At 51.6% G+C, this 23856-nt stretch overlaps 1 protein-coding gene across 3 annotated transcripts in view; it reads left to right on the top strand.

Annotated features, from left to right (window-relative positions):
- FHOD1 (formin homology 2 domain containing 1) overlaps nucleotides 1-20610 on the top strand; it is a 40700-nt gene extending 20090 nt beyond the window's left edge. Inside the window, exons 8-25 of one of the 3 annotated variants that reach the window (XR_014493394.1) lie at nucleotides 124-218; nucleotides 305-448; nucleotides 543-754; nucleotides 938-1048; nucleotides 1727-1750; nucleotides 2284-2337; nucleotides 6415-6530; nucleotides 6624-7501; nucleotides 8573-8725; nucleotides 8871-9053; nucleotides 9449-9568; nucleotides 10370-10531; nucleotides 10646-10836; nucleotides 16401-16593; nucleotides 16799-16961; nucleotides 18464-18640; nucleotides 18877-19918; nucleotides 20372-20610. Coding sequence is in view for 2 of the 3 variants with exons in the window: in XM_083370349.1 (XP_083226475.1) it covers nucleotides 124-218; nucleotides 305-448; nucleotides 543-754; nucleotides 938-1048; nucleotides 1727-1750; nucleotides 2284-2337; nucleotides 6415-6530; nucleotides 6624-7501; nucleotides 8573-8725; nucleotides 8871-9053; nucleotides 9449-9568; nucleotides 10370-10531; nucleotides 10646-10836; nucleotides 16401-16593; nucleotides 16799-16961; nucleotides 18464-18640; nucleotides 18877-18959 (3059 nt within the window). In the remaining variant the exon portion in view is untranslated. Of the gene's footprint in view, nucleotides 1-123; nucleotides 219-304; nucleotides 449-542; nucleotides 755-937; nucleotides 1049-1726; nucleotides 1751-2283; nucleotides 2338-6414; nucleotides 6531-6623; nucleotides 7502-8572; nucleotides 8726-8870; nucleotides 9054-9448; nucleotides 9569-10369; nucleotides 10532-10645; nucleotides 10837-16400; nucleotides 16594-16798; nucleotides 16962-18463; nucleotides 18641-18876 lie in introns of all 3 variants that reach the window. The other 2 variants (XM_083370349.1, XM_083370350.1) reach the window with 2 other exon arrangements.
- The last annotated feature ends 3246 nt before the right edge of the window (nucleotides 20611-23856 follow it).

A 23856-nucleotide genomic window follows, 5' to 3' on the forward strand; every position in this document is an offset into this window, starting at 1 on the left:
TGTGGGAGAAAGAAGAGGGGCCTTTGCATATCTCTTGGAACTGAAGAAGTTCTGCCTAAGCGGCGACGAAAACACACAGCCATCTTCTGCCAGTCCCTCTGTTCCTTACTTGCTGCCTTTCAGGGGGGTTTCCGTGGTCTCGCCTTGTGGCCATCCTGGAGCAGAAGAGCGGGGCTGACATTGAGCTCCAGGTGTTTGCAATGACGCTCATCAACAAGGTGAGGGCGAGCAGAGCGGGCAGGTAGAGCCTCCCGGGGTGGGCGGCTGTGCCCGGCTAATGGTTGTGTCCTGTTGGGGCTTGCAGACGTTGGCTGCCCTCCCTGACCAGGACTCCTTCTACGACGTGACAGATTGTCTGGAGCAGCAGGGCATGGAGCAGCTCATCCAAGCGCACCTGGCCAGCAAGGGCACGGACCCGGACCTGAGGCAGCAACTCGCCCTCTATGAGGTGGGGGCCCGTGGAAGGAGGCCCTTGGCAAGAGTCACTCCACTGCCTGCCTGCCTGCTCCTGCTTGCTTGCTGACCTGCTCTCTGATCCCCAGAATGCCCTGAAGGAGGAGGACGGGGCAGAAGAGCCTCTGCCGGGCACCCGTGCCAAGGAGCGACGGAGAGGGGACGAGGGCCAGCAGGGGGCCCGGCGCTCTTTCCTCGCTGCTGTGGCCCAGGAGGAGAACAGAGGCGTTCCTGCTGCTGCAGAAACCTTTCCCGACCCTCAGGAGACTATGGACCTGGAGGGAGACAGCTGTGAGCACCTGTGAGTTGGGGGGGGGAATCCACTCCATCCATTTGGGCCACTGGACTCCCGTCCTGCACGTGTTCTGAGAACTGCCAGGCTGGCCGGTGGAGCCACCAATTTGTCTCGTAGGGGCCAGAAAGCCCCCGCTGAGCCTCCCTGGCCAGTGGCCGATCAGCTGCAGCTCTCCCCTCTCCCTTGCAGGCCCAGCCTGAAGGGCCCCCACAGCAGCGCCTCCTGCATGCAGCTCTCTGTGCCGCTGAACCCCGTGGAAGGACCGCAGCTGGCTGGCCTGGGCGAGAGGAGCATTTTCAAGTAGGTCCCGGTTGGGGGGCCAAGAGGACTGTGGAGGAAGCCTCTGTGAGTTGAGGGAGGGGGGAGGTTTGCTCGGAGCCGCCTTCCTGGGTGTTTCCTGGGCAAGGATGTATCTCGGCCATTAATCCTGAAGTTTCCCTTGTCAGCAGATGGATGGTTCAGGGTGCCTCTCTCTCTCTCTCTCTCTGGGGGGGGGGGGATGCACTGAGCCCCTCTGCCTAGGCTGGCTGTTTTCAAGCAGATGGTGCTGAGGCAGCCGTGGCCTCCAGCTGCAGGGTGGTGGCACAGCCCCAGGCAAGAGAGGCTCAGCTCTTGCATCTGGCAGAGCAGGGCCACTGCTGGCTAATCTGGTGAGGCGCCCTTTCTGGTACTGGGGAGGTCCCTCCCTTGCCAGGACCCTGGAGAGGGGAGGAGGCCCCAAGGGCTGGGGAGGATGGTGTGTGATGCACAGAAGCAGCCCCAGCGTCAGCCACCTCCTTCCCAGCCCCTGCTCCGCGTCTTTCAGGCTGCTCCCCTCTTCTCCGGGCAGGCAGCGCCAGAGGCTGGGCCCGCAGGATCTGCAGGGTGGGTTGAGGAGCAGGGGGCAGGGGGGTCTGCTCTCTTTCTAGCTGCTCTGAGCTTCTCAGCTTTCTTGCTCTCTCCAGTGCCTGCCGGCTTAAATGCTATTTCCTCTTCCAGACTTCATGAAACTGCCTCTGCTTGGTAAGTGATGGCCTGTGTGTGGTGTGCAGTGGTGTAAGTCAGTGAGGGCTTGCGTGCCATGGCTGCCTCTGCTTAGTAAGCAATGGCCTGGGTGTGGGGTGGCGGCGTTGAGCTGCTCTCCCTGCCAGCAGTGCCAGTTTCTTGGCAAGAAATTCCCTGGTTGAGCTTTGGGGACGCTGGTCGATCAGCTGCCCTCTCTGGCTGCCAGGAGCCCAAGACAGCTGCTTGGCAGGGCTGGCATCCTGCTTCCATTCCTCAGGTGGAAAGGGGTTCCCCATGCCCCATCCATTCCACAAGGGGGCACCTCTGCTTTTGTCCAGGGAGACCAGCATTCCCGCTCTGGGTTACCTTTGTTGCAGAATCCAAGTGGTGCAGTACCTTGCCCTGAGGGCCATTGGGGCTGCAATTCTTTCCAGAAAGCACCCCTGCCCCCACTGCATGTCTCTCTTGCCTTCGTGGCTGGCTTGGCCGAGCTTTTGGCCTGGTGTGGAGGGGCTCTCGGCCCACTGGCATTAACTCCCTTTTTCTCCCAGGCAAGAGGAAGCCTCCCCGGTATGTGGGGACAAGCCCATTCTGAGGCACTTTGAGTAAGTACAGAGTGGCATGGGCACCCCTGGCCAGGCTGAGGATCCGGATGGAGCTGGACCTTGCCTGCCGAGCCTTCCCGGATCCTGGAAGAAGGGCTTGGCTGGGAACGTTTCCAGCTCACATTTTGTTAACATTGCCACTTGCTTGTCTGAGCCGCCCCCCCCCCAGACCTGGTTGCAGCCGAAAGGCTGCCTTTTCTGTGTGTGCGGAAATAGCCCCCTGGGAGACTTGGGCAGTTTCTGCTGGTTTTCTTGAAGCCGGATTGAGGCGCGTCTGGAAAACAGATTTCCTTCCAGGTGGCAGCAAGAGCTTTAAGCCAGGACCGTTTGGCTGTGGCCTTGTGCAGAGGGCTCTGCAAATAGGCCGCTGGCTGACCACGTGGGAGGTCATCCAGTGCTTACTTAGGCAGGATGACCTGGTAGGTCACCAGGTATAAAATGGAAAGCTTTGCTCTGATTCTAAAACGCACCATTGCAATTTTTTTAATCCCATTTATATCCCGCCCTTCTCCGAAGACTCAGGGCGGCTTACAATCTAAGAAGCACAAATCAATGTGCTTAGCAATGGCCTTCATTCTATGTATATGCCTGCTTATTAGGGCTTTCACACACACCCCAAGCAGCATTATTACAAAGTCAGCTTATTGCCCCCAACAATCTGGGTCCTCATTTTACCTACCTCGGAAGGATGGAAGGCTGAGTCAACCTTGAGCCTGGTGGGACTCGAACCTGCACTGATTGCAGGCAGCTGGCGTTACTTAAGGAGGCATTAGCCCACTGCTCCACCAAGGCTCTTTTGTTCTTGGAGTGCTGTTACCAAGCTCCTCCTTTCCCTCTGTGCGTGTTCTGCCGTTTGCCCAGCATCTTCCCTCCTGTCTCAAATCCTGCCCGCCTGCCCCCTCCTCAACAATTTTGTAAATGCCCCTTGCCTCTTAATTAAAAAAAACAAAAAACACCTGAAAAATAGTGCCTTAACAAACCGGGATTGAAACTCATTTTCAAAGTGAAAGAAAGCAGTCGATCCCTTTTCAATCCCTTTCTTGCACGCCTTTTCGTGACCCTCGGTTGAAGAAACCTGGGAGTATTTTGCTCTGGCGCATCCACCCAGAGTCCCAGGCGGTAGCCGCCACTGGCTTTAGCCTCCTTAAGTCCCGAGCCAGAAGCTGGCTCAACTTTTGATGATTCTTTTCCTGGATTTCAGTGAAGTTGGGAACCCAAGAGTAAAATAAATTCCCTGCCCCTAAGCCATGGGCTATAAGCAGCTCTTTTTCCAGGTTCATGCAATGGTGCTGATATTAAAACACCCGCTTTGTGTGTTGTGCACACGTTGATTGTTCATAGAGCAAACCGGGGTGGGTGGGGATCAGTCTCTGGAATGAAATGCAGCTGTTTAATGTACGGCTCGGTGCTACCCCAGGCAGTGTCTTCAGAGGAGAGACTGAGGTGCGTGAGGCCTAGCACGGCCTGACAGGGCCTCTGGCGCAGTTATGCATATTGTATGACTGATAAATAAATAAGCAAACCAGGCGTTTCTGGAGAAAGAGAAGTCAGCTGCTAGTTCTAGCTTATCTCGGGGGAAGGGAAGCAGCCCGGCTTTCATCTTCCAGTGGATCTTGGGGATGCGAGGCTCCCATCTGACGTAGCCATCATTACTCTGGTGCAAAGCTGTGAGGGGATCCAGGTGATGGAGAGATTTGGCTGGCACAGCAGGTGCGTTTCAGAACCAGAGCATGAAAAGGGGGGCCCGGAGTGAGGCTCCCAGGCAGCAGAGCAGGGCTGGGGGAACAGCCGTGTGCAGGCGGTCTTGCATAGCCATGGGCTCCCTCCCAGCACCTCTTCCCTTCAGGAATCCAGAGCAGGGATGGCAGATGCTGGGCAGGGCTGAAGGAGGTGGAGGTGGGCTTCGGGCATGGCTGCCCTGCGAAGGGCCAGGCCGGGTGTGTCGTGCCTGGAGGCCAGTCTGAGGTGACCGAGACAGACGCAGGTCAGAAGGCAAACGGCCTGAGGCGAGGGAGAAGCAGCTCCTGCCCAAACAGGAAGGTTGCTTGGCTTTGAGAGGCGTCCGGGCTCCCTTCCTCCGCTCCAGGCAGAGTTGGGGAAGAGAAGGGCTGCACTTGGGAGGGGGACCCTGCGAAGCTGCCCAGGAAAGACAAGATGGTGAGTCTCTCTTGCTGCTCTTGGGTGCTGCTCTTGGGTGCGGTGGCATCCAGTGCGAGGGAGGTGCCGGCCTCTGCATCTCAAGAAAGAGGAAGGCTTTTGAGGAAGATGCCCTCTTCAAGGGACCCTGGCTCACCTCTGGCTGGGATGAAACGCCGAGAGCCTCTCCTGAGCAGCCTCGCCAAGTGGCATCCCCTTCTGTGGTGCTTTGTCCGTTCTTTGTGCCTGGAGGCAGAGGGGCAAGGAGGGCCCGGGCAAGACTCCCTTCTCTCTTTCCCTGGCATTCCCCACTCGTGGCCTTAGACCCAGACGTTGCCTTGGCCTCCTTTAGACTGAGCCTCTCGGCAGAGCAGGACTTTCCAGACGTCTCTGATTGGTCACCCACGAGCATCTTTGAGGCCTGAAGCCCTGGTGAAAGAGAACACTAGGGGGAGTCGGTTTGATCAGTCCTCTTTACAAAGGAAGGAAAGGCTGTCAGTCCCCAGGAGAGGACCGAGGGGAGGGATGAGATCTGGGCAGGACAGGAAACCCAAAAATCAGCTGGAGCCACCCGATGGCCATGACAGCACCTGGGACTTGGTCCACGCCCCTGGCGCACGTCAAGGCACCACCCATTGCCCCCCGCGTGTGTCTTCAAGTGCGACATTGGAGTAGACCAGCTTTGCAGTGCAGCACCTTGCATCATCCTCTGGGTGCCTCACCTGTGGGAGGATACTCAGGTGTCCTTGCATGAGGGTGAGCAGGACATCTGGATTCCCTAAGGCAAAAATTATAGCCAAAACATCTGTCAGATCCTTAATACTCTTTTCTGTCTTAGCCTACAGCTTAATTGTTACTGATAACCTTTATGGGTAACATTTATTGTATTGAGGCCAGCTGAGTTCTTCCATGTGTTTTCATATTATCATAAAGTTGGAAGGGACAACAAAGGTTATCTAGTCCAGTCCCCTGCTGAATGCAAGATACACTGCAGCATCTCTGACAGATGATCATTTTCCGTTCATTTGAAAACAAATGTCCCAGGAGAGCTGATATCCAGGATGGACCTCATTCCTCGCAGCTTTCATGAGCTTGTCATTGTCTTTATGACCATAACTGGACGTAGGACTTCCTGAAATCTGGATATAGCATTCCTGATCACGATCCCTATGTGGCATTTGCTTTTTTTGCAGCTACGAGTTGCTGTTGGCCTCTGTTTAACTTGGGGTCACCAAAGACATTTGGACCCCTTTTACCTGTACTCCTCTCCAGACAGGTCTCCCCCATCCTGGTCTTGCGCCTTACGTTTCTCCTCCCCAGATGGAGAATTTTAAATTTTTCCCATTCCATCCTACCAATTTCACCCCTACTCAAGCCTGTCTGGATCTTTTTGAACCTTTAAACATCACTCTCCTCTACACAGTTACCTGCTCACCCTGCTTTGTACCCTGTGCAGATTTTGAGGTCTCCTTGATTCTCTCATCCAGGTGACTGATAACCGGAGCCCTTTGATGTACTGGGTAAGGATTCCTTCCCAGCAGAGGCCATGAATGAAAGCTTTTTTTGATGCTGCTTTAAACCTGTGTTAGTCTAAGTGGCTGCAAGAGGGAAATTCCTCTGCCTTGGGGGATGGGTTTTTCTTGGTTTGGCTTTTAAGTTCCAAAGCCTCCCAGAAATGGGCATCTCTTGAAAAAACAGGAGAGTCTGGCTCTTCAAAACAGCCCTGTATGCGGCATCTGCCTTTGGAGAGTGTCTCTGTGTCAGTGCAAGCTTTGTACATTTTCGTAGAAAGTCTGAGGAGCTGGCAGGGTTGGCCGGTCCTCTCTTGCTCGGCGACTGCATATATGACTGGTAAGAGAGCTCATGATTGGCACTGTCTGCTGGACACAATGGTGACGGTGTCCCCAATACGGTGGTGTGGAGTTTCCTCTTCTCTCGCAGAGCCCGCTTTTTAGAAAACCTGGCTGCCTCTCAGAAAGAGAAGATCAGCGCCATCACCCGTGGACGAGCAGACGTTCTTGTTGAGGCTGTTTCCAGCACTGAGCAAGTGGCCCCAGGTAGCGTGGCGGGTGCAAGGAGAGCTTGTCCTTTCTTGGTTCTGTTCTCTTCTGCTTGGCCTTTTCCCCTCTAAGTGCCCCTTTCTGCTCTAGGGAGGTGGAGTGAAGGACAAAATGGAAGCACAACATGGAAAGAGCCCAGCACAGAGCCTGGTTTGGATCATGAGGCGGGCAGGGAGAACACGTCCTCCAAGGATGCCTCTCTAAGCCACCCATTCAGCACCTCCTGCGTCCTGGACCCAGAGCCAGAATGTGCCCCCGGTGGCATCAGTGGGGCTCTCGAGAGCAGCAGTGCTTCTGCGAAGAGAAAACTCATGCTTGACATGTTGTTCACTACTAAGAGCCCACCAGGCCTGGAGAGGACGTTGCTCTTTGCAAGAGACCGAGGCACGGAAGAGATGGGGAAGATGCCGCACCAGGAAGAGGAGGGCCAGGAGAGGAAGGGGCAACAGACTGGATCTCAGGCCCTCCCCTTGCAAAGCCAGTTCAGTGTGGAGGCTGAAAGCAGCCTGAAGAGTCTGGACAGGACCCAACTGGGGCCTCATTCTCTGAAGATCCAGGACCTTGACTTTTCAGACCTGTGTGAGGAGGAGGATTTTGATGTACAAGAAGCAAAGGTGGCCGAGACAGCCTTGTCCCACATGGCTTTGGGAGCTGATGAGGACCTGGCTCCTCCCCTGATTCCTGGTTGTGCTCCACCTCCTCCGGCTCCTCCTCCCCCAGCTGGCATACCTGGTCCCCCCCCTCCCCCCCCATTCAGCAGCCCCTTTCCTGGGGGGAAAACCAGCTCCCCTGCCAAGAAAAAGACCATCAAGCTCTTCTGGAAGGAGCTGAAAGACTTAGATGGCCCTGCCTGGGAAAGTCGGTTTGGGCAGGCTACTCTGTGGGCCTCCCTGGAGAAGGTCGAGGTTGACTCTGCCAAGCTGGAACATCTCTTTGAGTCCCGGGCAAAGGAGGTTCCGAGTTCCAAGGTAAGTTGCAGTATGAGGCTGCAGCTAGGCATATCAATGCTCTGGCTAGAAGAAAACAGAATGTAGGATAAGAGAGTTGGAAGGGATCTTAGAGTTCTTCCAGTCAAATCCCCTGCTAGTTAATTGTTCTCAGTGTCAGAAACCTCTCCCTAGTTCTAGGTTGGATTTCTCCTTGAACTTTCTGGCTTGGAGATGTGGGCTGCTCCTTATCTTCAACCTCTCCTATGGCCGTACCATTGGTTCAAAATATAAGAGCAAAAGAAACTGCTCTGCCCTCCCCCCCATCCCTGTCCAGCACAGCAGCTTCCCACCAGTCCTTGGGATCACGGCCCACGGGCTCTGCGTAGAGATGCTTTGTGGACCTTTTGGCCACTGTGCTTTTGAGCTTTAGGTGGACCAGGCCTCTTCTGTTGTATCTGGTCCTTGTTTCAGTTGGGCCATGGAAATGTTTCTTTCTCTTGCTCTGGGCATTTGAGCATAAATGGTGGGGTTGATAAAGGAGTAGAGCAGCTGTAGCAGAGGATGACTTATGCCTCAGCCTGGCAGATGCTTCCCTTTTAGACTTCAGAGCCTTCCTTTTCCTGGGCTCAGTGCAGCTCTGCATCCTTAAAAAAGGTAAAGGTAAAGGTTCCCCCGCACATGCGTGCTAGTCGTTTCCAACTCTAGGGGCCGGTGCTCATCTCCGTTTCAAAGCCGAAGAGCCAGCGCTTGTCCGAGGACGTCTCTGTGGTCATGTGGCCGGCATGACTAGACGCCAAAGGCGCACAGAACGCTGTAACCTTCCCACCCTAGTGGTCCCTATTTTTCTACTTGCATTTTTTACATGCTTTCGAACTGCTAGGTTGGCAGAAGCTGGGACAAGTAACAGGCGCTCACTCTGTTACGCGGCACTCGGGATTTGACCCGCCAAACTGCCTTAGGAGCCTCCAAATTTCTTGGCTTATAATGGTGGAATTTACAAAATGTTACCTGGGTTCTCTTTCTTACAGGGGACTTAACAAAACAAATACGGCCAAAGATGCACCTTGATCCTGTCTTTAATCTGTTCCAATGCTGCTGTTCCCCTTTCAGAAAGCTGTGGATGGAAGGAAGCTGGTTGTGGTCCTGGATCCCAAGAGGAGCAATGCCATCAATATTGGCTTGACAGTGTTGCCTCCCATTCACGTCATCAAGACGGCCATTCTCAGCTTTGATGAGTTTGCAATCAATAAGGAAGGGATTGAGGTGAGAAGGGATTTCCTTGGGTACCTTTGGATGGTTGTCCTCAGTGCTTCAGAAAGCTTTCTGTGCAAGAGAACATCAGGAGATTCTGACGGATCCAAAGGAAGTTTTGACTAACCTTGTTCCCCTCTTACTTTTTTTTAACCAGAAAATATTAACCATGGTTCCCACAGAGGAGGAGAAGCAGAAGATCCAGGAGGCCCAACTGGCAAACCCAAATCTCCCTCTGGGGTCAGCTGAGCAATTCCTGCTCATGCTTTCCTCCATTGCAGAGCTCCCGGCTCGCCTCCAGTTGTGGGCTTTCAAGCTGGACTACGAAGCCCTGGAGAAGGTACTTGTGCAGGGCATGGATTGACCAGGAGGAAAGTGGTGCACAGCTGGATTTCAGAGTGACCCTCCTTGGTAGCTTGCATGAAGAATCTGCTGGTTAGCAAAGAAGGGCAAGTCTGGGTGTCGTTTTGGCAACCGAGCGTTCCTATTAATACAAGGCACATGTGGCATTGCTGTCTGCCATGACTGGTAGGTTTGGGGACTGGGGTGTCACTCCGCGCCTTGAGTATCTAGCCAGATGGTTCTCTCCTGAATTTTCCCCCTCCTTCCCTTTTCAGTGTTTCCCATTCTGTGAGGGTTTTGTTACCTTTTTATTTTATTGATCAAATTTATTTGCTGCCCATCCTGAAGTTCAGACGACTCTGAGCAGAACCTGCTTTATTTTCTTCTCTTCAGGAAATTGTAGAGCCCCTCTTCGACCTGAAGCTGGGCATGGAGCAACTAAGCAAAAACCAGACCTTCCGGTGCATTCTGGCTACCCTTCTAGCCATGGGCAACCTCCTGAATGGCTCCCAGGTGAAGCATGACATGGCTGCCTTTTAGTAAAGTCTCGTGCCTGGTGTCAGATCTGCCCCAGTTTGATCTCCTAGGAAAGTAAAACTCTCGACTCCATTTGGTTGAAGTGAAAAGGCACTTTTACTAAGAGGCAGTGATTGCAGTAAAGTCAAGAGGAATCTAAAGTTCCTGCGCTCCAATACAGAACTAAACCCCTGGTTTCCCTAGCCCTCCCCCTGTGGTCCACCCATGTGTAGCCAATCCGGCACCACCGAGATGTTTTGGGAAACGCTGAGGTATTTGTGCTGGTGAAATTCCACTCTCCGGTGGTAAATGGCCTTGAAAATGCCAGCCCTAGCACGAACCGGATTACAAACTGCTCTATTCTTCCTCACCTGTCAATTCCTCCTCCCAGTTTCCCATCATTAAAGGTATACAACTTTATTGCCCATTTGTTCCCCCTCCGTTCCCTGATTGATGGCAGAATGCCAGCAAGACACCAAGCCGAAGGTGGTGGATGTGACACCTGGTCCTGCCCAAGGCCAAGGCATTCGACCAGAATGTATCTGGAGATGACCAAAGCAAGCTTTTACCTGCCTTCTTCCCGTCTGTTCTAGTGAAGTCTAGTGATTGGGGGCTGGTTTCCAAGATGGGACGTTAAGCCAAAGCCTGCCCATATGTCCCTCCTATAGCCTGCTCCTTAGTGTCCTTTTAAAAGTCCTTTTAAGGCATCCATGATCAAGGCAGAACTTGCGCTCTTTGTGGACTACTTCTGGATTCACCACAGGCAGAAAGAACCTCTTCTCTTCCTTGCACTTACAGAGTCGAGGTTTTGAGCTTAGCTACCTGGCCAAAGTGTCGGAGGTAAAAGACACCGTCCACCGGCAAAGCCTCCTGCACCACCTGTGCCACTTTGTGGTAGTGCAGTTCCCAGCCACCACAGACCTCTACTCGGAGATTGCTGCCCTCACTCGCTGTGCCAAGGTGAAGGGCCTTTCTTCCCCTCATTCTGCACCTGGGAGGCTGAGTTTGGGTGCTGAGGTCCCGCTCAAATCCCACAAGGGCGGCACGTCTACAGTGCTCATCTTATCTCCTCAGGTGGATTTTGAGGAGCTGGCAGAAAGTGTCCTGCAGCTGGAACAGCGATGCAAAGCCTCTTGGGAGCACCTGAAGGCCATTGCAAAACACGATTGCAAGCCAGCACTCAAGAACAAGCTACTGGATTTTCTACAGGCCAGCACAGAGAAGATTGGTCTTCTTAAGATCATCCACCGGCGGGTGTTGAACAGGTCTGTGTCTCTAGATAGTCTGACTGCTGGTGGCTGAGTAAGCTTGTTAAGAAGGGCCTCTATTGTGTGTATGGCTATAAAGGGAGCACTTTCCCACAAAAGAATGGCAATGGGCCCCTGAGAGATCACAGGCGGCCAAAAGAAGGCTGAGCTTCTTTTAATTAGAACTGACCCTTGGATTGGCCACTTCACAGCAAGATGACAGCCCTGGGTGGGGGGGGCTTCAATTCCAGCTGTGTCCCCGAGGCATTAAGGACGACCAGGCCAAAGGGAATGAAGAAGCTGAGGGTAAAGTTCCTCACAGTCCGCTTTCCCCCATTTGCGGCCTGGACTGTGTGGAAGGCTGCAGACCATTTCCTGTTCTGGGAGATTATCCCAAAGGTGCTTTTTCAAGAGGCAGCTGAACTTTCTTGTTTTTCGTTTGAAGACATTTCGCTTCTCATCCAAGAAGCTTCTTCAGCTCTGACTGGATGGTGGGTTACTTTAAGGATTTATACTCCTTGCACACAGATGGTCATTTGCCTTCTTTTAGAGAGTCGTTGAGGTCATCTAGAGGTTTACCTGTGTCCTCAGGGTCACCTCAGTAGTGCAAATGGGTGTGTAGCCTTCTTGGAAGTGTTCAAAGGACTGTTGCAGATTGGAGATAGATGATGTCGTATCCCTCCCCCACTGTTGAGAGGGGACTGTTCAATCTTGACATAGATGGCCTCTTTGACCCCTCTTTCAAAGCAGTGGTCCTCTGTCCAAAATGTGGCCTTTGTCTTTTAAATGCATATGGACTGCTGAATCTTGTCCTGATGGGCTTGTTCTCCTATGTTGTGCCATACGTTTCTGAAATGGATGTTTTTGACTGGGTGTTTTGTCTGGGTGTTGTCCTTGGGGTGGACAAGCTTCTGCTTTAGTATATTGTGGGTTTGAAATGTGCATGTATGTTGTGTTGGTTGAAAATCCTGAGTTTTTCTGATATTCCTCCTGCAAATTATGGAATGACTAAGTGTCAGGGTTCCGATTAGTGAGACAGATCAAAGAACATTCAGGCATTGTTTTTCTTAAAAGTCTATAATAATGAGAGCAAAGCATCGGCACTCATGGATGGATGCCAGAATCTGAATTCTCCTTCCCTGAACACATCGTATCATACATTTATCACATTCTCCAATTAGCCCAAAACGCAAGCTTCACTTCTGTTACCTTGCGCGCCATTCCTATCTTATTTAAACATCCAGGTTAGCATACTCCTCCCCCCCAGCTTCATTATATTCAGAGCAAAAGTTTAAAGAAAAAGGCTGCCTCTTTAATTGTCAGAGCAAAAACATCCAATGTTTGCAGCGTTGACATCCAGCCTCCCTTATAAGATCCTGTAATGTAAACAAAAGCATATGTCAGGGATTATTTCCTGGTTTGTTGGGGTTTCTTTCATGAAATGTTTTGATGAGTCAGTCAGCCTTCACATCGCTAGATTTCACCCAAGTAGCTTCAGACAGCGAGTACCCCTTCCATTCTACTAGGGACTGCATTACCGCCCTGAGTCCTTCGGGAGAAGGGCGGTATATAAATAAAATTAATAATTAATAATAATAATTTCCCTTTAAAAATTCTAGAGTCAAGAATGCCTTTCACTTCATAGTGTGTCTGACCCACTACTACGAGGGGCCCGGGTGCCTTCTTAGGGCGAGGTCTCAAGGTGGAGTCCCGAAAAGGTTTCAGCAGGCTACAATGGAAGACAGGGTGAATTTTCCCTAAAAGCCTAGGGAGTTTTAATTCTACTGTGACGGGGTTGATGATCCTTACGATGAGGAAAGTCCCCAAGAATTTTGGTCCTAATTTCTTGCTGGGTGATTTGAAGCATAAATATTTAGTTGACAGATAAACCTTTTCCCCAACTTGGAATGTTCTTTGAGGGGCTCTCTTTTTATCCGGCTGCTTTTTATAAGTCTCAGAAGTCTTTTTCAAAGCAGCTTTCGTGTTTCTCCAAACTTCTTCCCATCCCTTCACCCATTAATAAAGTGTCTGGGAAGCAGAGGGCACCTGAGGATATTCAGATATTGGGCAGAACTCTTTTCCTGTGGCTACTTTGAAAGGTGTGTAGCTGGTGCTGCTGGGAACAGAATTATTGTAAGCCACCTCTGCGAAAGGGAGGAGGTCTGTCCAGTTTGTTTGTTGGCATGAAACATAACATCTGAGATATTGCTCCACCATCTTGTTAGCGGATTCTGCAGCCCCATTGGTAGCTGGATGGAAAGCAGATGATAGGCCTTGAGAAGATCCAATTAATTTAAGAAAACTCCTCCAAAACATCGCTGTGAAGTGCACCCCACTGTCTGAAATTATTCGCTTAGGGGCGCCATGCAGTCGGTAGATATGTTTCAGGAACAATTTAGTCAGTCATTGGGCCGATGGGAGTCCTTTGCAAGCAATGAAAGCCTGCTTCAAGAACAGGTCTATCACAGTCCAGATAACAGTATTTCCTCTACTTTCGGGTAGGTCTACTATAAAGTCCATAGCTATTTCTTCCCATGGTTGAGAAGGGTCTGCCACTGGCTGCAGTAACCCAGGGGTTTTCCCTGGAATTCTTTTCATGGTGGCACATACGGCACAACTCCTGACATAGTTTTCCACATCTCATTTTAGCCCTGGCCACCAAAATTGATGGCGGATGAGGTGTAGAGTTTTTAAATATTCTAAGTGTCCAGCCTGTTTTACATCATGGCTGTGTTTGAGAGCATTGAGACGGAGGCCTTCGGGCAGATACAGTCCCCCCCCCCCTTGTATGCCAAACCATCCTGCATGTTAAGGAGGTTTGATTATCTTTGAACCATTGATTGGTGAGGAGCTCTCGTTTTATCTTCTTCGCTCCTGGATCGTCAGGATTAGGGGTTCTGCGAGGTGTGAGTTGTGCCGCAGGTTGTGAACTGGGGATAATTGCCTCATTGACCTCTTTGTGTTCGCTTTTGTACTGGGGCAATCGGGACAGCACATCAGCTAAGAAGTTTTTTCCTCCCGGTATGTACGTTAGAGTGAAGTTGAAGTGATTAAAGTACTGTGGCCACCGCACTTGTTTTGGGGACAGTTTGCAGGGGTCTTCAGTGCCTCTAGGTTTTTGTGATCTGTCAATATTTCAAATGGCATCTTGCTCCCCTCTAAATAGTGTCGCCAGTTTAACAGGCTCCACATAATGGAGAAGGCCTCCTCCCAGATTGCCCATCTCCTCTCACTTTCAGTGAATTTTTTGGAAGTGTAGGCGCAGGGTTGTAGGACTCCACTTTTGTTCTTTTGCAGTAGTACAGCTCCAACTGCAACGTCGCTGGCATCAGCTTGGATTATGAAGGGCTCCCCTGAACATGGATGTTTTAGGACTGATTCAGCAGTCCTAAATTTAAATTCTCAAAAGCTGTTTGACAGCTCATTGTCCAAGCAAGTGGTTGGCCCGGTCATAGCTTCCCTCCTCCTTTGCCTGTCTTGTGTAGTTCTGTAAGGAGTAGATCAATCTCAGCAAAGGAGGGGATGAATTGGTGATAAAAGTTAGCAAAACCTAAAAAACTCTGAAGCTGTTTGCGAGTGTTTGGGGGCTGCCATTCAATTATAGTTCTCACTTTGCCTGGGTCCATCTCTATGCCCTCGTTGGAAATTCTGTAGCCAACATAATCTAATCAGGTCTAGTGAAATTCACATTTCGACAATTTGGTATATAGCTTGGCCTTCAAGATTTTCTTTAACACTTCTCTCACTAGCTGTATATGATAAGTCATATTTGTGCTGTAGATCAAGATGTCATCAAGATACACCAGAACACCTTTGTATAAGTAATCATGTAGGACCTCATTAATCAGCTGCATGAATACGGATAGGGGCCCCCTGCAGTCCGAATGGCATAACTTTGAATTGGTAGCTTCCCAAGGGACAATTAAAGGCAGTTTTCCATTCACCCAAATTCTCAGTGGCAGACGATCTGGTAGCTCCCCACCCTTCTGCTTTTGAAGTCTCTGGCAGGGCAGTCTCGAGGTGTCTGGAGTCTTTGCTGGAGGGGTTCCAGCCTGACAACCAGATAAGCTCTCCTAACTGCTTGTGTTCTCCCTGAAACTGGGAGAGCTGCATGAACTCATCGTCCCACAGCATGCTGTCTGTTACTTCCTCCTCTGAGGTGTCAGTAGCTGCCAGGTCACCGTCTCCGAGCAGGTTCTCTTTTCCCATGATGAAGATTTTTCCCTGAATCTTTGCCAGCTTCTCTCGAGGCTCGAGACAGCGGCTGGGGCTCAGGACCCCCAGGTTGTTTGAAAAGAAAGTAAATTCTGGCAAGATGTCATGGTTCCGACTAATGAAACACTTCAAAGGATCTTCAGGCATTGTTTATTCTAAAAAGTCTATAATAATGAGAACGAAGCATCGGCACTCATGGATGGATGCCAGAATCTGAATTCTCCTCCCCTGAACATCATATCATACACAATTCCCTCCCTTAATTACACATCATTAATCACATTCTTCAATTAGCCCAAAACGCAAGTTTCACTTCTGTTACCTTGCTGGGTCTTTTTGGGGGAGTACTTTGAGAGTGTCTGGGAGATACTCTGGGAGTTCTTGGAGATTCACTCTGGAAAGGGTTGGGTCTCCCGTGGAACTTCCAGACTGGAACATTTTGGGGGAAATGTATTCCCAGATATTGCGGTACAGTTCTGCACATCCCTGAAGTGAAATTATTCCACCCAGAAAAAACAGCCCCCCAAATGACATTGCTAGAATTTGACCCAGTGGTTCAGTGTCTGAATCCAAAGGAGAGTCTTGGAGTGCCTGCCTTGCCTGGTGGCCACTGCATTGATCTCCCCACCCTTGGTGGAACTTGCAGCAGCTGGATAGATTCGGATCAGGGCTATATCTGGATGGAGGCTGGAGCGCTCCTAGAGGAAGGCCGGGGGAAGCCAAGGACATTGCCACGAGAGCTGCATGGGGCCAGCAGAAGCGGGTGGCCTTATCAAGACAGTCACGCTGCTTGTCCTGCCTTCTCAGGTGCTCAATTGGTACAAACTGCTGTCACCCCTCTCCCCCCTCCCTGCTTTCCTTGGTGCATTTGTTCAATTTGGTCGTTTGCTTATATTGCAGTAATCGCTCTTTTAACGTTAAGTTGCTAAATATCTAATTTAAAAAAGACCTTTATTATGCTTGAAAGCTGAAAAATGAGATGGGAATTTAGTCTCTAGAATGATGAGAATCCAACCAGGCTGTCCCTGGAGGGATTATTGCCCAAGAGCTGCAGTCTTCCTGTCCGAGGGGGAGCAGCATTTTTGCTTCTCTGCTGATCCATGCATCCTTCAGCCCCCTCTGGAGTGACCCTTCTGGAGGGGGCCGAAGGATGCATGGAGCAGGAAAAAAAAACAAAAATGCTGCCCTCCCCCGTCGGAGAGGAAGACTGCTCCGGGTTCAGCACCATTCAGTCTTTTTGGGGTTCCCAGAGGAGAAATGGACACACCTGAGCAATGCCAGCTGCATTTTGCCTTGGAGGCCCTAGGCCTGTCTCTGTGGCAGTGCCACCTCTGACTCACGGATGATTTCTCTCTCTCTCTCTCAAGGTTCCACTCCTTTCTCCTGTTCCTGGGCTACGACGCACACTCAGCACAGAAGATGAGGGTTACCAGCTTCTGCCGGCTTCTGCGGGAGTTTGCCCTGGAGTACCATACCTGCCGAGAGCGTGTCCTGCAGCAGCAGAAGAAGCGAGCAGCCTGTCGGGAGAGGAACAAGACACGGGGCAGGATGATTACTGAGGTGAGCCATCCAAGGTTGCTCAGAAAGTTGTGTTTGAATCTACACAAAAAGAGGGCTACACAAAAAGAGGCAATCCCTGTACCCTCTTCCCTCCTGGTCCTCTGGGTTGGCCTTATGGTTGCCAAGAACAGAGGGAAGAGGAAGAACCACCATGAGGACATGGGGCTTGCTTCCTTTGCACTCTCTTGGACATCTCTCTTTGCAGATGGAGAAGTTTGCTGTGGCCAGCAAGCCCGAAGATGGCTCAGCTCCTCCCGCGGTGTTGTCAGCCAGTCCAGAGCAAAAGGAAGAAACTAGCCATAAAGACATGACCAGCTTGCTTATCTCCCCAGCAGAAGGCCCTGGCCACCGCTCTCGCGCCAGCAGAGGTAGGAACTAGCGCCTGGCACAGGATTCGGCCTTGGCATCCTCCTCAGCAAGGCCCCCTTTCCTGGGCTCTCTGGCAGCTGATAGCAATTTCCCCCCCTTCCCCTTCCTGCTCCTTCCAGGTCCTTCTGGATGCCTCCGGTTTCTCTCTCACTCTCTCTGTAGCTCCCAGCATTGCTAAGGCCGCCCCTGTATTCACCTGCTGCCCTCCATCTCTTATGGAGTCCTAATCCAGGTAGATCTTAAGTCCTGTTAGCTGAATTATTAAGTGCTCAGTGCGCTGACCCTGGAGTGGTGACAGGCGGTGGGAGCCAGGCCTTCCTGCAGAGGCAAATTGAATGGCGTGAAAGGGGACGATGCACAAGGCAGCCAGTTGTAGGTGCTGGCATTATCGGAGGGGAGAGAAGCCTCCTGATCCGAAAGGCCACAGAGAGGTCATTCCCACCCTTTATTTGGCTTTCTGCAGAGCAGCAAACTAAATGTGCACTTGTAGTCTTGTGTGGCCTTGCTTTGGCCAGTGATCATCTGCAAATCTATTGAGAGTGTGTGGCCACTGTGTGTGCCCATAAAAGTGTGTTTTCTCTGTGTCCAGATGTTGGGCTCTTATTTAAAGGCAGTTTTTTTCTCACAATAAAATCGGGCCCCGTGTCAACCCACCTCTTCCCACTTCTTAAGAAAGCAGCACTCTTGGAGACAGGGTTTTCCAAGCAGGATCTTTTACTAAGAAATAGGAGATAACGGGCATAATAGACAGGATCTGAGGCATTCCCTTAAATCTCGATAATTTTAAAGTGCCCCCAAGCAGACTCCACCCCACAATTCATTTGGTCAGTTCCAGATCAGCCAATTTCCAGGTGGTAAGTCCATTGTGGGAAAAGAAAGATAACCATCTGTTTGCAGCACAATCATTTCCACAGCTCCTCACACTTCCTTTTGAGAAACAAACCAGATCTCGGAGGGTTGTATTTCTTCCCCCCACCCTCTTTTCTAATTGCCCGGTAAGTTCAGAGAGAATGCCTAGTAAGAAAGCAATTGGTTACATTGTAATGGATAGTAGATAGGTGGAATAAACAAAAGGTTACATTTAATGGAGGAAGTGAAAGCAATAAAGCCCCATGCCTGTTCCCTCTCCCCCTTGGGAAGATGAGATTTGGGTTTTGCACAGAGGAGATAGTTAGAAATGAAATATAAATGGATTCTGACACCCAGGGAGGATTGCCTTCTCCCAATTGGTTGCCACAAGTTTCACCTGGGTTGTCTTTAGACAATAGCACAACCTTGGGACGGGGGTCAGCAGGAAAGAGGAAGGAGGCATCTCAGGCCAAAGAGACCCACTTAGAATTCTGGAAAGTTTGAAGTTAATTGGGGGGGGCGCTGAAAGGTGCACTTCAGTTACCTGGAGAAATGATGTGAGCTGGTTCAACCCACCTCACACACGCACGCACGCACACCTGCAGAAGCATGTCAGCAACTCCCTCCACCCCTCAGGAGTTTTTCCATTTAGGTGCTGGGAAGCAGAGTCCAGCTGGAGGGTCTACCCCCCAGGAGGAAGCTGCTGGCTCTCCTGAGGATGCTTCTGAGGAGATCATGAACCGCCTGGTCAAGTCTGTGACCCAGAGGTCTCCTGCACGCTCAGGCCCGGCGAAGGAGCGCCGGCGATCACGTGGGAACAGGAAGTCCTGTAAGTGTTGCCTGATCCATCACTTTGGGGGAGTCACAAAGTGGCTTCTGTGCACTCCCCCTTGGAGGGGGCGATTGATGTGGAAAAGAGGAGTGGGAGGAAACATCTCCCTCCCCTCCCCTGGCCCCGGATCCCCTCTCAAGGCAGGCCCCGGCCCCGCCAAGGCCGCTCCCGTCCTGCAGCCAGAGAGGGCCTCTGCGTCTCCCTGACCTCCCCCCCTTTTTCCTTCCTTGCAGTGAGGCGGACCCTGAAGAGCGGCCTGAGTGAGGAGCTGGTGCAGGCCCTGGGCTTGGCACCGTCAGCCAGCGTGTCCGTGTGAGGAGCCCCCAAGGCCGTGCCGAGCGGAAAGAGGCAGGAGGGGGAACTGGAGAGGCTCTTCTCTTTGGGAGGCTGCCTCCCCTTCAAGAGGAGTGGCGGGGAGCTCATGCCCGGGCAGTCCCCTCCCCGCTGGGCAGAGTCCTTGTGCCTTGAGGAGCTTGGCCGTTGTGTGGGCCTGTGTGCTTGTGTGGATGCTCCTGCTCAGGGCTGGGAGCTGAGGCCACTGTTTCAGGCATCTCCCCAGGGGGTGGGCATTGTTCCCCTCCCCCCAGCGCATGTCCTGCAATGGGAAGGGTAGGCCTAGTGGAGAGCAGGCACTCTTGGCACTCCAAAGTCCCAGAAGGAGCAGCTCTCTCTGCCCAGCCCTTCTGCTGCTGCTGCCAGTGCCTCTGCCCAAGGATGAGCCTCCGAGGGCTGCTTGTCCCTTCCTGGAGTTCGGTGTTAGAAATGAGAAGTAAAAGTTGTTCTTGCAAGTCTGGCAAAGCAGTCGTGTCCCTCTTTTCCTACCCTGCCTGTTACATTTTCAGTTGCTGTTCATTAAGTGGTTTGAAAACAGCTGTGTTGAGGTTCCTCCTCCCCCCAGAATAGAAAGCGGCTATTGCCTAGCCCCACCTTCTTATCAACAGCATTTCTCCTCCCCCCCCCCGCATCTGAGCACCAGCTTTGGGGCCCAGCAGCCCCTGAGAAGGGCTCCAGAGAAGAAGAAGGGGCCGCAAGAGCTGAAGGGGGCTTTGCTCGCTTCTGGGGGGGGGCTTTCTCTGAGGGACTTTAGGGTACCGGCTCTCAGGCCAGGCAGAGGAGCCAACGCGGCACAGACTCTGCTCTGCAACAGGCTCTGCCGTGGCCCAAGTCTCCGGAGCCATTGGCAGCCCTGGCATTTTGGAGAGCTTCAGGAAGAGAGAATCTCCACAAATACCTTCAGCTCCCTGGGTGGAAAGGAGTGGAAAGCTGTCAGAAAAGGTAAAAGACCTGAAATAAGAAAGGAAAGGGGCCTGTAAGGGTTCCCCCTCCTCCCTCCCTCTTTGCTCCGCTTGGTCTCGGCCAGCCTCCTGGCTCAACCACTTGGGCTGGCTGTCTTTGGTTCTTCAAACTTCTCACGTTCTGTTTCTGAGAAACTCTCAATGAAAAGCCACTTTCTGCTCTTCCTCCTGACTTGTTCACCCTTCACACGTTGGTCTTGCGGTGGGATTCCCAGGCGCTTCTCTCTCTACCACCAAAGCACCCCTACGGGGCTGGGGGACTCCTGTGTTCGCTCTGCATCCCACCTTCAGTCTGCAGTCTCGTGTTATTGTGTGCGTGCACACACACTTTTAAGGACCCATTCCAACCCCATTCAACTTCATCCTTTGCTACCAAGGGAAGACATTTCATTATAAATTCATTATTTATTTCTTAACTTCCACCTCCTTTCAGTATAATGAAGTGGACAGAAGGACAAAAGGGTACAGAGCGACTTCTGCACCTTTGGGGCAATGTTCCTCCGGCCACCCACCATCTTTGCCAACATCTTGGGTCTTAACTCCCACATCCATCTTCCTGTCTTCAGTAAACGTCCTTCAGGCATATATACATTCATCTTGTTTTTCACCATTTATGTATAAAATGTTCATTCCTTTTTGTCTATTAAATAAGGCTGCCTTGGTTGTTCATAATTTTTAAATCCATGTTCCTTGCTGCACCATACAGTTTGTCTGACATCATTTGAATTTTCAGTTGACAACAGTTTGTCTGCATTCAAAAGTACACACACACACACACACACACACACACACACACACACACACACACGTGTGTGTGTGTGTGTCCCCCAATGGAACAGAGGCATGAAATGTCATTGGTATTCCTGATACAGCTAACTGTAAATGCATGGAACAGCCAAAAAGGCACCACTCATTCCTGTTCAACTCTGAACCGCTCATTAAGCATTCATTGGGTTCATATGCATGCTTTACTTACACCACATACCGCTATTGCTATATTCAGCAACCAGCCTTCAAATCTTTTCCTGCAAAGTCCATAATTCAAAAGGATCTTCACTGTATGAGATGGGAACAGTTGAAGCTCTGGGAATCTGATGCAGCTTGGTACAAGACACTCTCTTTTGTCAGAAAGTCACAAGATTTAATGCAGCTCAGTTTCTGCAGGCTTTTCTGCTTGGCCTGTGTGCTTTACAGGGATGGCTGGTCCCACCCTATGATGGGGTGGCTTATGTGGGTGTGGAGGTGATGTGTTAATGAGTAACCATTTGTGGCATTGTTGGCTCCAGGACTGGTATAGTATTCCACAGCCAGTTCTCCCTGCTCCTCCTCACGAGCCCTGCCGTTGCCTTCATCCCCCCAATTGCTTTGGTGCCGGGCAGCAGAGAGGCAGAGGCCCAGGTCTCCTGCCCTGGGTCCTTGACGTTGCCCTCTTGCTCCCAGGTGGGCCACAGGCGCCATTTGCACCAGGCCAGCAGAGGAGAAAGCCCCTCTGTGTCCGGGTGTTCAAGGGCAGGGGAGGGGCTCCTCCTCCTCTCCTCCAAGAGGTGGCGAAGCAGAAAAAGCCCAGGACTGGCCGCTGTGCCTCTCGTCCTCAGGCCAGTGGCTTGAAACCTGACGGTGAGGCAGCCAGCCTGAAGGATGGCTGAGGGCTTCCTCCTCCCTGGCTCGTTCCGTGCAAGGAGCTATTCCCACCTTTCACAAGTGTAGCCAAAGCGGGCAAACCCTGTTCCTCTCCGGTGCCATCATCTCTCCCCAGGGGTCCCATTGGCTTGGCTTGACAGGGCCAGAGGACAAAAGCTCCCAGGCTTAGGGGATCTAAAGTGTCAAAACAGGGAAACGCAGGAAAGCGGAAAATGAAGATCTGTCACATGATTTCAAAAGTCTCTTGGCCCTGGTTTGCTTGGTTTAGTTGCCGTCTGTATGCATGGCTGACCTCAGAGGAACAAAGTGGGGGAGCCAGGGGGACCCCGTTGGAAAAGCAGGATGCAAATATAACGCCAGAGCCTCCCAAGGGGGAATCTGACAGTCGCCACAAGGTTCAGCCCTTTCTAAAGGGGCTCCGGATAAGTAAGAAACCAGAAGGTGAACCCTTCCCTCTGCCCCACTAAGGCTTCCCGCCCCCCCCCCCCCCGTGGCTGAAGCCCCTTCCTGGCTGAGGGTGAAGAGAACGGGGCAGCTTCCCTTCCCTTGTCAGCCAGGGGTCGTCTTTGTGGGACTGAGCCCCCCCCCCACACTTCTAGATGGGAAACCCCCTGGAAGAAGGGCTGGGGCTTCTCTGGCCTGCCTTTATTATCAAAGTCTTTAGAGACTTCAGTCTTCTGCTTATCCAACCAGTGGTGGGCAGGGGGGGGGCGTAGCAGCAGAAGCAGCTCCCCCCCTCACCTTTTGGAATGGATGCAGCTTCTATCAAACTAGAAACTTGAAAATGAAGTGGTCATCTTGCCCGGTGGAGACCCTCTTTCTCCCATGCTGGGGACAGGCACTGCCAGCTTTGCCTGGTGACGAGGCTGACAAGTCATGGGAAGCTCCTGAGGCTGAGAGGCACGGGGGGGGGGGGGGGGACAGGGAGAGACCCGTGTCCAGCAGGCCTGCTTGTTCTCAAGTTACCTAAAATTGGACTGAAATGCAGTACAGGAAGTGTGTGTGTGTGTGTGTGTTTGTGGGTGTCTTAAAGGTTGCTTAGAGTGTTGTGTGTGCAGCGCCTGAGGACGTGGAGACTCTGACCTTGAAAGAGCAATGGCCTGAACTTGCATTTTCCCCTTAAGCATTTTAGTAAGGCTAGCTGGTTTTGAGTTGTTCTCTCCCTCCACCTCACCCACCCCCTTGTTTTGTCAACAGCTTCCTAAGGGAGCACGGTGGCCGGCTGGAACAAGCCAGCCACCTGGAACAGAAAAACATCTGAAGGTGACCAGTCTGGCTGACATCCCAGGAGCTCCTCGCAGCCTTTGAGGTCTCAGATGTGATAGCTTTGCTTAGAGCATGAGAGGCATGTAGCTTAAGTGGGTAAGGGAATCGAGTTCTGCCAATATACCTGCTTCACATCTGCTGGCAGACCAAAGGTTCTCTAATTTGCACAGATGTTTTTCTGAAACAGACTCCTAGAAGAGTCATTGAGGCCATGAAGGCTCTCCCCTCTGCTATCAAGGCTCTGCTTGATCTTACTCAGTGAGGAAGAGTCCACCATCGTTTGGTCATTGTTGGCTGTTTGTTACATTCTGTCAAAATTTGCCTTTCTGTGATTTAAAGCTGTTGCTATGCTGTGCCCTCCGAAATAATGAACTTCCATGTGATCCAGAATCATCAAATGCTAAAGTCAGAAGAAGACCTTAAAGGCAACTGAGGTTGCCATCTCCTGAGGCAGGCGGTTCTATTGCTGAATAGACCCGATTAAGGAATACTTCCTGGTGTCTGACAGAAATGAATCCCTTCTCATCTGGGCTACCAATCCTTGCCCTGAATGTTGGAACAACTTAAAACATTCCTTCCTTATCTTCTGACAGCCCTTCGGACACAAAGAGTTTCCCCATTTTCCCACGAAACTATAGTGAAGCACATGCAACATCTCCTACTGTTCTTCATAGGAATTTCCCTTGTCAGTTTGGTCGCTCTCCTCTGGACAGGCTCTGTTTTGCCAACTGTCCTTCTTGAAACGTAGTGCCCAGACCCGAATGCAACATTTTATGTGTGGTCCATCCAATGCCTAACAGAGCATTGCCATCCAATGCCTAATCACAGTGGAACTGCACAGGAGCACAAACTGAGAAGACTTGGACTTCACTCAACAGCGGAGCCATTAGCGTACCCTTGGTGGTGGGTTTGGGGATTCAGCCAGACCTGTTTATCTAATGGTACAGAGTCCAGCACATGTTCTGGTCTAGGAGCTCAGGGGAGGCTTTGTTAAATGCTGAAGCCAAAGTA

Source organism: Vipera ursinii (assembly GCF_947247035.1).
Source record: "Vipera ursinii genome assembly, chromosome: 10".
Lineage (NCBI taxonomy): Eukaryota > Metazoa > Chordata > Lepidosauria > Squamata > Viperidae > Vipera > Vipera ursinii.